Source organism: Sarcophilus harrisii, chromosome 3 (assembly GCF_902635505.1).
Source record: "Sarcophilus harrisii chromosome 3, mSarHar1.11, whole genome shotgun sequence".
Taxonomy (NCBI): domain Eukaryota; kingdom Metazoa; phylum Chordata; class Mammalia; order Dasyuromorphia; family Dasyuridae; genus Sarcophilus; species Sarcophilus harrisii.
Genome location: NC_045428.1, coordinates 429179821 through 429194822, shown reverse-complemented (window position 1 = coordinate 429194822; position 15002 = coordinate 429179821). Strand labels below are relative to the sequence as shown.

At 32.6% G+C, this 15002-nt stretch overlaps 1 protein-coding gene across 5 annotated transcripts in view; it reads left to right on the top strand.

Moving 5' to 3' along the window:
• The window catches only part of NBEA (neurobeachin), a 727838-nt gene that overhangs the window by 95117 nt on the left and 617719 nt on the right, over positions 1-15002 (top strand). For all 5 annotated transcript variants that reach the window (XM_031960710.1, XM_031960705.1, XM_031960707.1 and 2 more), the window contains exons 5-6: positions 8874-8995; positions 13886-14012. In XM_031960710.1, coding sequence (XP_031816570.1) covers positions 8874-8995; positions 13886-14012 — 249 coding nt within the window. The remainder of the gene's footprint in view (positions 1-8873; positions 8996-13885; positions 14013-15002) is intronic.

Genomic DNA, 15002 nt, shown 5'->3' with positions numbered 1-15002 from the left:
TGCCTTAGTAAAATCTATAGTAGGTAAATTACATGTAATGTGCAGGATAATGATAATAACTGTCGAAAAAAAGGAAACAGGGTTCATTTGGCATGCTCTGTCTTGGATGAAATTATGATGGTTCTTTGTAATCTACACCTCTCTTGCTAGATTTCATTAACTATTCCATTAAATTAAATGTCTATGGTAGAATTTTCCAGGGAATTGAAATCAAACTCAATTAGTCTGTATTTTTGACTGTTCATTTGTGTGCATCCACTTCTCCCTCCCTTTTTGGGGTGGGGTGGGGCGGGGATTGGTACATTTCTTCACTTGCCCTTGAGTGGTATCTCTTCTATTTTCCATAATCTTTCAGACAAAACTGAGAATGACTTAGTCATATCTGTTAGTTTTTTCAGTATCTGAGGAAATAGTTCATCTGGATCAAATGACTGGAGTTCATCAAGGACAACTAAGTACTCTATTACTATCTCCTTCCTTATCATGGGTATCAGCTTACTGTTATCCATTTTTGTTCTGGTGGTTTTAATGATTAGCTTTGACAGAGAAAATAGAAGTAAAATAATTAAGCAGCTGCGCCTTTTTTCTGTTGTTACCTATCTTCATATGATCCTCTTCAGATAGTAGTTCTATTCTTTTTTGTCATTCTTCTCTTTTCTCTAATATAATTGAAGAAAAAAAAGGTAACATCCTTTGTTGATGTTTATTTCTCTTGCCACCATTTGCTAATTCTTAGACTGAACACTTTTGACTCCTTTTTCCCTCCAAAATAGAATCATTCCACACTTATATTTATTTTTTGTTATTTTTGTCATTACTCTTTTGTTTGTATCTTTAAAAAATCTGAGTTGGTTGGTGAGTTTCTGTTTACCCATTTGGCTCTCTTTAGACAATTTTTTTTTTTTTCCTGGTTTGAGTTGTTTATCTTCATTTCCTCAGAATTTAATTTCCTAGACTAACTTTCTTTTTATTTTATTTTATTTTTTTTTAATTCTTGGTCTCACAGTTTGTTTGCTTTTTTATTATTATTATTATTATAGCCTTTTATTTACAAGATATGCATAGGTAATTTTTCAGCATTGACAGTTGCAAATCCTTTTGTTCCAACTTTTTCCCTCCTTCCCCCCACCCCTTCCCCCAGATGGCAGGTTGACCAATACATGTTAAATATGTTAAAGTATAAGTTAAATACAATATATGTATACATGTCCAAATAGTTATTTTGTTGTATAAAAAGAGTCAGACTTTGGAATAGTGTACAATTAGCCTGTTAAGAAATAAAAAATGCAGGCGGACAAAAATAGAGGGATTGGGAATTCTATGTAGTGGTTCATAGTTATCTCCCAGAGTTCTTTCCCTGGGTGTAGCTGGTTCAGTTCATTACTGCTCTATTGTAACTGATTTGGTTCATCTTATTGTTGAAGAGGGCCACATCCATCAGAATTGATCATCATATAGTATTGTTGCTGAAGTATATAATGCTCTTCTGCTCCTGCTCATTTCACTCAGCATTAGTTCATGTATAGACTAACTTTCATTATTGAAATTTTGACATAGGATCCTATTTATCTTTTTTGGGGAACCTTTTCAAATCTGTTTCCCCAAAATCTAGAGTTCATTTGTTTCTTCTCTCCTAAATCCTTTGAGGAGTGATTGTAAGATTCTTATCATTTCCATTCTAACAACCTGTTTTTTTTCCTGTTGGTAAAAATCAGATACAGTTTAGAATTTCCCTTTTTGGTCCTTTCATCTTTTGAATAATGAATTTATCATAGTTAATGAATAGTAGTGGCAAGGAATAAATAATTCTGCAGAGAGAAATCTAGTGATGGATAGATAATTGAAGTCTTCCATCTATACTGTGTTATGCCTTTATGGCAGGATTGTGATCTGTTTCTTGAGCTCCTTTTTTTTTTTTTTTTTTTTTTTGGCCTTCCTTTCTGCCCAGTTTACTATCATCTAGTGAACTTTGATGACAGTCACTTCTCTTTTTCTTTATATGTATTTTTACTATTACTTCTTCTGTCTTGTTTTTAGATTTTTTTAAATGTGAATTTATCTTAAGCTTTCTCTCTCTCCATATACCCTTATTTATTTCCTCTGTTTCTTTTGAATAAAGGTATGCCTATCCAGAACCATATTACTCTCATGACTTTATGCAGCTATCTTGAATCGATGTTCCCCTCAGAAAATGCTGTAAAGCAGCAGAAATCATTCTGGTCACAGAGCAAGTATTGCCAAGCAGAATTTGATAGTGATGGATCAATACTAGAGCTTGAGGAACAGGATTCTACAGGGCAATCTTGCCAGAGTTCCAGCTGGCAGCAGTTTTTGTAATCATCAGTGAATTAATCAGTAAAGCAAAACAAAGTTTAAGTAAAAAGGAAGTATGGAAGGATGTTTCCAAACTGGGATTTCAACAAATGATGGGGGGAATTACTGGAATAACCATCCAGAATTTCAGAATATCCTGTCATCACAAAACAGATGTCTACAAGAGCCCAGCTTCAGGTACCAATACATAGTCTTTGAAGAAACCAAGAAATTTGGAGACAGGGACATTTTTTTTTCAGTGTTTCAGAGAAAGTTAAATGCAACCTGATTTGAAATTTGTACTGATTCTATTAGTAAAGTTGTGATCTCTTGTTGGATGAAGAAAAAATTTCAATGATACTTATAAGATCAACTCTGTTCTTGCTTGTTGCCTACATGTTGGCCTTGGTGTACAAACATCCGGAGATCACTGGTTTTATTGTTGTCCCCTATGACTAATCTTGATAGAAATCAGGACCTGATTTAGAAGGCTATTTCCAGTTCTCAGAAAAGCAAATTTTTTTCTTCTCTTTGGATAGTCCTAGAACAATTAAGAGATTTTTATATCCCTGGCGTAAATCAGAATCAGATCAGATACAGTATTATCAATGATTAGCTTGGGAAGATCTTTACTTAAAACTTGTTACTACAGCTTTTTTGCCTTAGAATCAACAGTCACCACCACTCCCAAGCACTGCGAAAAAAAATAGAACACTGCTATATCTGTGTGCTGGGTTGAATACTGAAGGCTCATACTGCATACTAGCTGTTCCACATCAGCACCAAGGCAGCTAGAGAAATGTGAATCTGCTCTGACATGACAATTGATCCAATTCTTTTTTTAAAATTTATTTATTTTTATTGCATATTGTTTTATAAATCATTTCGGGAAAGAAAAAATCAGAACAAAAGGGAAAAACCATGGAAGAGGGAAAAAAACCCCAGAAAAATGGAATGGACATAGCATGTGTTGATTTACATTCAATCTTCATAATTTTTGATCTAGCTGCAGATAACATTTTTCATCCAAAGTCTTTTGCGATTGCCTTGGATCATCGATTCTTTTTTCTTTTTAATTTTTTAAAAGCTTTTTATTTTCAACACATATGCATAATTTTCAACATTCACTTTTGCAAAATCTTGTTCCTAATTTTTTTCCCCTCCCTTCTCAACTCCTTCTCCTAGACAGCAAGTAATCCAATATATGTTAAATGTGAGCAGTTCTTCTCTATATATTTCCACAATTATTATGCTGCACAAGAAAAATCAGATCAAAAAGGAAAAAAAGATGAGAGAAAAAAAAATGCAAGCAAACAACAACAAAAAGTGAAAATACTGTGTTGTGATCCACACTCATTCCTCACAGTCCTGTCTCTGGTGCAGATAGCTCTCTCCATCACAAGACCATTGAAACTGGCCTGAATCACTTTACTTTTGAAAAGAACCAAGTCCATCACAGTTGATCATTATATAATTTTGCTGTTGCTATGTACAACATTCTCTTGGTTCTGCTCATTTCACTTAGCATCAGTTCATGTAAGTCTCTTCAAGCCTTTTCGAAATTATCCTGCGAATTGTTTTTTATAGATCAATAATAACAATTTTAATTCCAAAGGTTCAGCCTTGGATTTAAAGTACCTTTGATTACATTACTTGTGTCAGTTGTTGTTTTAATTGTATCTCACAATATACACCTGGCTCCTTGTCTGTCTCATGCCAAATAAAAATCCAGTTCCAGTCAAAGTGAATGACAAAAATAGATCAACTAGGATGCAACTACATGATGCAATGGATTGAGTACTGGCCTTGAAGTCAAAAGGACCCAAGTTTAAATCAGGCCTCAGACACTTAACACTTTAACTGTGTGATCTTTGGCAAGTCACTTGCTTTGCCAAAAAAAGAAAAAAAAATAGATCAAGTAAAAGAAGAAACACACACCACTGCTAAAACGTCTAAAAGATTTTATACAGCAAACCGTGTCTTTACAGTTATACAGTTGCCTGAATGATTTAGAGAAGACAAGATTGTGATGATTTTAGTGGGGTTTTTTTTTTTTTTTTTTGACTAAAAATTTCTCTGCATACAGAGATTTGAGTATTATCATCTAAGAGCTCTCTTCCTCCCCAACCCCCCACACTTTAATTGTATTCTAATTTTTCCAATTACATGTGAAGATTGTTTCAACATTTTCTTTTTTGGGGGTGGGGTGAGGCAATTAGGGTTAAGTGACTTTCCCAGGGTCATAGCTAATTAAGTGTTGAAATTCAGATTTGCACACAGGTCCTACTAATTCTAAGACTGGCATTCTATCCACTGTACTATCTAGTTGCCCCCCAACATTTATTTTTATAAGAATTTGAGTTCCAATTTTTTTTCTCCCTCCTTCCTTTCCACCCCAAGACAGCAAGCAATTTTATATAGGTTATACATGTACAGTCATTTTAAACATATTTGTGTATTAGTCATGTTGGGAAAGAAAAATCAAAACAAAAGGGAAAATTCATGAGAGAGAAAAAAAAAAACTGAAAAGATGCTTTAAATTGCATTCAGACTCCATAATCCTTCCTCTGGATCAGATATCATTTTCCATCCCAAGTGTATTGGAGTTGTCTTGGATCACTATTTTGCTAAGAAGAGCTAAGTCTGTTATAATTGATCATAACACAATGTTTCTGTAACTATGTACAGTGTTCTCCTATTTCTGTTCACTTTACTCAACATCAGTTCATGTAAATCTTTCCAGACTTTTTTTCAAATCAGCCTGCTCATCATTTCTTACAGAACAATAGTTTCCATTTACATCCAAATACAATACAGAACTATTGTTTTCCATTACATCCAAATACTACAATTTATTTAGCCTTTCCCTATTATGGGCCAGAACTCTGAACTTGAAAAAAGGTGTTAAGTCAGTGGAATTGATAAAGACAATAGTAGTTCACTAAGATGACAGGAAAAAATAATGATGAATGTTGGAAGGGATATGGGAAAACTGGGACAATGACTTATTATTGTTGGTGGAGTTGTGAAGGAATCCAACCTTTCTGGAGAGCAATCTAGAATTATGCCCAAAAAGTTATCAAACTGTGCATACTCTTTGATCCAACAGTGTAACTACTGGGCTTATACCCCAGAGATACTAAAGAAGGGAAAGGGACCTGTATGTGCCAAAATGTTTGTGGCAGCCCTATTTGTAGTAGCTAGAAACTGGAAAATGAATGGATGCCCATCAATTGGAGAATGGTTGGGTAAATTGTGGTATGTGAATGTTATGGAATATTATTGTTCTGTAAGAAATGACCAGTAGGATGAATACAGAGAGGATTGGCGAGACTTAACATGAACTGATGCTAAGTGAAATGAGCAGAACCAGGAGATCATTATATACCTCAACAACGATACTGTATGAGGATGTATGCTGATGGAAGTGGATTTCTTTGACAAAGAGACCTAATTCAGTTTCAATTGATCAATGATGGACAGAAGCAGCTACACCCAAAGAAAGAACACTGGGAAATGAATGTAAACTGTTTGCATTTTTGTTTTTCTTCCCAGGCTATTTTTATCTTCTGATCCAATTCTTCCTGTACAACAAGAGAACTGTTTGGTTCTGTACACATATATTGTATCTAGGATATACTGTGACATATTTAACATGTATAGGACTGCTTGCCATCTGGGGGAGGGCATGGAGGGGAGGGAGGGGAAAAGTTGGAACAGAAGTGAGTGCAAGGGATAATGTTGTAAAAAATTAACCAGGGATAGGTTCTGTGAAGAAAAAGTTATAATTATTTAAAAAAAAAAAAAAGAAAGAAAAATGGGACATTTATTATTATTATTGATGGACTCATCCGAACTTTTTAAAGAGCAATTTGGAAGTATTTCAAAAGGACTATAAAACCATATGTAGATCTGATTTTGATCCAATCATCATTAAGTGGAACAAACCTGTAATTTTCACTGTCACTAACAATATATAATCAAAGTCTTTCCATTATGGCAAGATTTGTCGGAGTTAGCATTTTGCTGTCATAGTTTTCTAGAACTCAGGGTCACCTCAACTACAAGATGAGTATTGGAATCAGGATTTTGTGGAAGATTAGTTAGATTATGTGAATTATCTCAGGTTGCAGTGTGTTCATAGAAAACAAGGATTTTTGGGAGGAGAATCAAATTTTAATAGAGCATGAGTTCACTTTGATTAAACCAATCATCAAAGTAGAGTTACCTAGCAAACATTTGAAGATAGGGTTCCTTAACTCAGAGGAGCAATTAGAATTTTATAAAGATTTAGGAGTTAATCTGTGTAGAAATGATGTTAATCAATAGGAGCAGATGTGATTAACAATTAAAAATCTTGGGGAGACAAGAAGATGGTTTGGGATATTTTCTTGGAAGGATTCTTACTTTTAGAGAATAGAAAGAAAATAAAGAACTATCAAAGGAGACTGAGAAAGAGGTTTCAGACTGATAAAAAGAACTCTTCTATGTGTTCATATGTAAGGAACTATATCTTAGTTTAGAAAAGAAAATATAATCTAATTAATTCATTTAAATTCTATTTATATCTTTGAGAAACTATTAAATTCTATCATTGTATAAAGTGGTGCCCAATACCTACTTTTGAAGTAGTTGAGAAGACAAGAAATAAATATATAAAACAACTTAGAAACTGTCTGGAAGTATACATTCAAGTGATAAATTTCATTTAGCAATGTTTTACGCTTTATTGGGCTGAATAATAATGTGCCATCTTTTTTGTAGTTACCATTCTAAAATTCTTTGGCCAAAATTTCTTGCTAAATTCTAATATTTCTTATGTTGCTGAACTTCCAATAATAATTATAGACATTTTATTGTGTTTAGTCTTGTTATCTGGGTTAATCTAGATGAATCTTTTGGCATTCATAATTTCATAAGTTTTCAAATTCATCTTTAATCAAATAGTTTCTTGGATGAAATCAGGGTTCAGCATATAGGAAGGACATATATTATGTAATATTGTATAGATAGGAAAATGATTAACATACTATCTCATTAACAATCTTGCATGTAAGTAATTTCTTCAGTGAAATATGTAATTAGCATAGTTTTAGCTATATATATATCCTGTTTCTATGTAACTACTTGTATCAAATTAAAATAGAAATGGATCTTTGCAGACTACATATTGACTTAGGAAACCATGCATTAACAACATCTCTGTTTTCTGTTAGTCTTATTTATTTATTTTAAACATTTCCTGATTATATTTGTAAGCTGATTCTGACTTTGCATAGTTTTGCTGGCATTTGGATGAGTTTGACATTTCTAAGCAACTTTAGATATTTGTTAAATAATGTTTTAATACTACCAGATAACTTTACTATGTTGTTCTGTGGTCTATAAATGTTTTTCCTTCTCATTTTTATATTCATAGAAGATGCTAAGGAATGCTGTTATTTAGTTTGATTTGTTGATAGGAATTTTATATAATTAGCATGGAGACTAATAATTAAAGAATGGCATTCCTTAGTACATGACTTTCATAATGTTTAGTAAAAAATTTAATTGCTGAAGAATTAAGGCTCTTATTCTAATCACCTTTTTCTGGTTTATACAAACCAGATTTGGAGAATTAAATTCCTATCTTTATTTAGAGCAATATCAAATATGATATGGAATTGTCTTTCTTCTACAATCTCCTTCTAACTAACTATCTGCCCTGACCAGAAACCAGGCCTTGGTAAAATTTCAGCTTTGGGGCTCCCTTTTCAAGGGACCTGGAAAATCAGTATTCAGCAGATATGTAAACATCTCATATATTATGTAATAATTTTAGATAGAAAAATAATTAACATACTGTTTCATTAACTTCCTTTTCTTTGGCCCCTCCCTACAACTTCCTCCATATTTTATTTAGTCTTCTGCCCTCTCCCTCCATTTTTGAAATCTTAAACCATTTCACCAGAATCAAATCTACTGTGTGTGTGAGTGGTATGAGTGGGTAATTTTCTCAAACAGAACTTAAGCTGTTTTTTATTTTCTAAGAAATGATTATTTATTTATCCCTTGTATTAGCTGTTATAAAATGATGAACTTCAAATTTTAAATTTTTTAAAAAGACTTTTAATATTATTCTTTTATTCCTCAAGTGTGTGTCTGGGGTAAAAAAGGCATTGCTGTTATTTGCCAAAGATATGCAGTACTTTTTATTTTTATGCCATAAGCATCATTTTAAAAAAAATTTCACCTCTTAATTATATTTCCTAATGTTTCTTCATGGCAGAGGTAATGAATTGACATTTGATGACATTTTTGCATTTTATTTGTATGGTATGTATTCTCTATGTACTTACATATGCCATTATATTTCTTTAGTATTTGCACAGAATACCCACTGTATAGGTAATATATAGTACCTAACTATAAAGGTACATATTCTTGTGTATTTTTTAATAAATATAATATGTTACAACTCATGTATAAATGTTTCATCATATGACTTTTTTTCATTGTTAATTGATACTTTTCTTTTTCTTCTTTTTTTCCCCTTTTATTTCTTTTTTTTGGGGGGTTAGGCAATTGCATTGCCTCCCATAGCAAAGTGGCCTTACCAAAATGGGTTTACACTCAATACTTGGTTTCGTATGGATCCATTAAATAACATCAATGTTGATAAGGATAAACCTTATCTCTATTGGTAAGTAACTTGTTTAAATTTGAACATATATTTATGTTTTACTTATTCCTATATTTATGAGCACGTTTTTGTTAAATAATTTACTTTTGTATGCAAAATATATTTATTTATATACAAATACATAAAAATGTATTTGTTTAGAAGTACTTTTTCTATATAGGTATTGTTCCCATTTTACAGATGAAGTGATAGACTCAAGGATGTTAAATAATTTGGCCAAGATTACACAGCTACTAAATGGTTAGATTTGTATTTAGCTCTCTTTACTAAAATCAGGTGTTCTTTCTATTATTCTGTGTTGTTTCAGATACACAGATAGTAGACATAAAATGAAAATTTGAGTTTGTGTATTTTTTTCTTCACATGAATTTGAAAATATATATGTAATAATTTTCTGGCTTTCTTTTCCATAGCCAGACCAACTACACTATGTACCTAGGATTATCTGGGTCTACCTAAGAGGTTAAGAGTGTTTTTCTGTAATGCTACTGACTTGAACTCCCATTCTGGTCTGTCTTCCTTACTGTTAACAGTCATTAATTAATTCCCCAGTTCCATTTAAATAATTATCAAGTATTAGCTTTTGCTAATTACAGAGGTATTTACTTTGAAGAAAAGCTAGAACAGAAGCGTAAACATTTCCTTCAACATGTGGAGAGGAGAAGGGTGTGTTATTCTACATATTGTCTCTGACCATAGGGAGTATAGGCTCATGTTTATTATAGTTTCAAAGGAGCATTCATCGTACCAAGTTCATGTTCCTACTAATTGTTGCCACTGAATGATTCCCTATCCAAATTTCCATTTCTTGATCCATGGGGTTTCATTGTTTAGTTTGGCTAACTGCAAAACTCAGTTTGGATTCTCAAGGACTGCCTATTGGTTCACTCTCCTGATCTCTTGAAATTTATAAGATTATAGCTATTTTCAGCTCTAGACACAACAGCAATAGAGGTAACAACAGAGTCAAGCTTTCAGGGGCTGTGCTATATGCTATCACACAAGTAAAGAGATAAAGTTTAATTGCCTCAATCCCTTCTTACTTGAATACAGCAGACAATAAAAAGCCAGACCCAGGGAGAAATCTCAGCTGACTGGTACCTTTTGAATGAGTCTCTGATCCGGCTACATTAACAATCTAAAAGATACATCTTCACCTGGGGAAAAAGTGAATGATTTGAATGAGAGTATGTGTGTTTGCACACATGCATACTCATACATGCATGCAAATATGAACAGTCATTCTAAAACTTTTACATGGAAAGGTTTTTAGAAATTTCTTTTGTAGTTAATTTCAGAGTCAGTGCATAAAACATCAGATATAAAGTATGATTACTTTATAGTTTTATCTCTTTCATAATTTAAAACAACATAATTGTGACATAATCACTAATTTTATAAATAGCATTGATTCTTAATGTTATTTGATTGTTCCTATATGTCTGGTTACTCTACCACTGCAAGTCAAAGTTGACATTTTCTTTGCAATTTATGGTTGAAAAGAGTTTCCTTGAATACTGAGAGATTCAGTGACTTGCTTTTCTGTCCACAGTTGCCATCCTGTCTTTCTAAGAGAGCTAGTTATCTTTTAAAAATGAAACAAAAATCATAACTGGATGCTATTACTATGGTTATTATAGCTAATAGCAAATAAGCATTTATTTAGTGATTAAGTACTATGTGATTATGGTTTAGATCATGTAGGAAAAAGTCAGACCATAGAAGTATGATCAAATAACATTCTTTACTAATATGAAATGGAACTTGTAAATAGTTTCAAGGAATTAGATCCAGTAGATATAGTTCCTTTAGAACTATAGAAAGAACTTAGAAATATTTTATAGGAGGCAGCAGCGAATTTAGGGTTAGGGTTCAAGAAAACAAAGTGACTTATCTAATGAGGCTTTATAAATAGCTGAAGAAAGAAGGAAAGTAAAAGAGAAAAGAGAGGAGAAAGATATATTTAATCAAATGTAAAACTAAGAAATAGGAGAGGGAAAAACTTCTCTTAACTGAGTTGTGCAGAAAAAAAAAAGGAAAAATCCCAATCTCTTCAAGAAAATTAGAGATACTAAAGGAACGTTTCATGCAAAAATGGACATGATCAAAGACAGAAGGGACTTAAAAGCAAAAGAGATTAAGAAGAGGTAATTGCTAGTATTTACTGGATTGTTGAGAAAGCAAGAAAAAAATTATGGAAGTTTTTTTCCAGAAAAAAAATTTTACTTTTTCCTTCACTAACTACATTAAAACTTTATACTATGCGTATAACAACAAAATGTGGAGAAATGAGAGTACCAAACTATCTTATTTGTTTCCTGAGGAAGCAAGAAATAGCAGTTAGAACTGAACATAGAACAGTTCATTGGTTTAAGATTAGAAATGAAGTTCAACAAAGCTATGTATTGTAGAGTATATCTTACAAAATTCCAGGCTATATGAATCAAAAGCCAAAATTAAGGCTGTGGGAGGAAATATAAAAAATCTCAGATATACAGATATCATTCTTATAGTAAAAAGTGAAGAAGCTTTCTTAATGAAAGTGAAAAAGGAGAGGTAAAAGCTGTCTTGAAGCTTAACATCAGAATAATTAAGATCTTGGCAATTGGTTTCCTTACTTTCTGACAAATAGAGTGAGAAGAAATTGAAGAAATGTCAGATTTTATATTATTACGATTTTTATTCTTGGGCTCAACAATCACTGCAGACAGTGACTGTAGCCATGAAATTAAAACATGCTTTTTCCTTGGAAGAAAAACTATGGCAAATATAGACAGCATCTCAAAAAATAGAGATATCTTGCTGACTAAGGTTTACGAGATCAATGTTACAGTTTTTTTTCGTAGCAATATTGATATGACTGTGAGAGTTGGTTTATAAGGAAAGATCAGAACTTTCAAGTTGTGGTGCTGGAGTTGTGGTGTTCAGTGTCTCTGGACAACAAGGAGATCAAATCAGTTCATATTTAGAGAAATTCAGGTTATTCACTGGAAATTCAGATATTGATATTGATCCTGAAACTTTTAAATCCTTTAGTTGTCTAATGAAAAGATAGTGGATATTGAAAAAGCCTCTAATATTTGGAAAGATTGAAGACAAAACGAGAAAGGGATGACAGTGCATGAGATGGATGGATAGTATCATGGAAACAAGGAACATGAGCTTGGATAGACTTTAGGAGATAGTGGAAGATTGAAGAGGCTAGCATGTTATGATGTATGAGGTCACAGAGAGTTGGACATGACTGAAGGACTGAAAAATAGCAATGGGACAGGAACTCTCTTATGTGCTGGGGATAAAAATAAAAGCAAAAAGAAACACAGTATTTTCCCTTGATGCACTTGACTTAATGGGGTGGAGTGGAGGGAAACTTACAGAAGGGATCTGACAGGTAGGAGCTGTAAGAAAAGGTACCTATCAAGATTCATGTCAGAATTGGGAAAGGTATGAAAGAGGGCTAACCTAGGTTCTTTTCCAAAATGGAGGCTCCAGTAAGAGCCTTAAAAATGGGGGAAAGGGGAGAAAGTCAGAAAGATGTTTCCAGGATGAGATGTCCCAAGACTCTAAAGAAAATTTCAGGTTCAGACAACTGCTGAGGTCTATTGACCAAGTCCAGAGATTCAGAAAGGGATTGATGGAAAGCTGGCTTACAACTCTTTTTAATATGGAGGTCTCAAAGTTACTTATAACTGGGAAAAAGGGTCTAGCATTGCAAAAGGATGTTCCAGAGTAAGAAAGTGCTAGTTGCTGAGGAAGGTTTCAGAGCTGGAAGATAAATAATTATAATGTGCCATCCTGCTTTATGTTGTTCTTTTAAAAGAGAAGGATAAATATAACTAACTTTTTTTTATAGTGTCAACTATGTGCCAGGCCCTACGCTAAGTGCTTTTTACAAACATTATCTCATATGATCCTCACAACTCCATGAAGTAGGTGCTCTTAATTTCCCTTCATTTTACATTTGAGGAAACTCGGACAAATGGAGGTTAAAAGACTTGCCTACAGGTAGTAAGTATTTGAAGTCAAATTTAAACTCGGGTCTTCAAATGGAAAAAGCTCTTTCGCATTTATTATCATTTGCCGTCTTCTTCTTAGGATTAATGTCTCTAAGTATTATAAGTTATTAGTGCTTTCTCCCTTCTTAAATTATCTTATGTTTGTCAGGCAGAATAGAGCTATAGGGACTTTTTTCATTTTAAATTTTGTCACCAATGCCTTATCTTAGACTTCAACCTTGTGTGTAAGCAAATTTGCAAAGGAACTATGATTTCTTTGCTATAGGAAGCTTCTAGAGTGGGGACTCTCACTCCCCCAATAAACAATTGGCTACACATTTATGATTTAGTAGATAAATCTTAGGGGAATTTCTGAGTGCCTAGCTCTGAGATTACTGGAAAAGTCACTTAATCTTTGTGTGCATTGGTTTTTTCATCTATAAAATAAGAGCAAAAAGTATGTAGTACTCACAGGGTTATTGTGAGGATCAGTTGAGATGATGGATGTAAAGCTGCTTAAAAAACTTATAATGTCATGTAAATATGATTTAAAATTATTAATCTTTTACTATTGTGAGATAATGGCTTTTGATAGATAGATCAGGACCTCTGTCATTATTTTTGAGCCAGTAATGTGTTATTCTGTGTACCTGAATATAACATTAAAATTAAAAATAATAAAATTTTTAAATTATTATTTTCAATATTTCATACCATTGCTTCTGTGCACCTCCCCCCCCAAGTACTCAAAATGTTTCAACATATTACATTTTATTGTTTTATCTGAAAGTATATACTTATTCTACTCTATATGAGAAGTTTTGTGTATCTATTTTTAGTTAGAGTTTGATACTACTCAGCTTAATTCCTTATTCCTATTTTTTTTTTAAAACAGTTTTCGTACTAGCAAAGGTGTTGGTTATTCAGCTCATTTTGTTGGCAACTGTTTAATAGTTACTTCACTGAAGTCAAAGGGCAAAGGTTTTCAGCACTGTGTGAAATATGATTTTCAACCACGAAAAGTAAGTAAAAATGCAAATGTTTTTGGAATGTTTCTTTTAGGTGAAGTATTTTTATTTCTAAGATTTACAATATAAATTAGTCTGTATTTTGGAAGTATTTTTATTTGGTCTAAAAGTTCAAAGGAGCTAAAATATGCTGAAGAAAACATTCAATAAAGTCATGGCCTTAGATATTTTTACAGATTGACAACATGTGGGTAACAGGCAAAACAGAGGACACATCTTAACAAGAAGACAAATTTGATGTTGCTGATATCACTGAGGCTTATGGAGATGAGGCCTTTAACTGGAAGAACAATTAGTTCATACTGTGAATAGTTTGAATTGGATGGGACCATCTAGTATAACTCATACACAAATAAGAATCTTTATTATTGGCTGACATAGGATAATTTTTTTTTAATGTACTTTTGCAAATAAAAAAGTTTTATGTAAATGCTTGTTTTCATGATGATTGCTGATATTCCCATTTAGTCTTAGCTTGAAGATTTCCAAGAAAGGGACACCCACGGCTTCCCAAGAGTCTCTTTCTCTTTTTATATAAATATTTTTATTATGAAGTTTTTTCTTGCCTCGGTATTTTTATTATTTTTTCTTTTTGAGCTTTGACTCAGTGGTCCCAGTTCTACTTCTGAATCAACTAGAACAAAGTATGTTCCTTCTTTCATGTGACAAATTCTTCAAATTGAAAATTGTCATGGCTTCTGTAAAAGTTTTTTCCTTGGTTAAACCATCCCCAGATTTTTACTTCCCTTTTCTTCTACCAAAAAAGCTACAGTGTAGGTTATGCGTATTCTTGAAACTTCTATAAACTTTTATCAAGTTTACACAGAAATTTGTAATTGCCAAGACTAAATTAAATGTCAGCATATTGTAAAGGATAATTATTTCATGTTATCATCACCTTGGACTTTTGTTAAACAAAATAGTATAAACTAAAACAGTGAACACTGATGGAACAATAATATCCAGCACTCATTCCTCTGTATT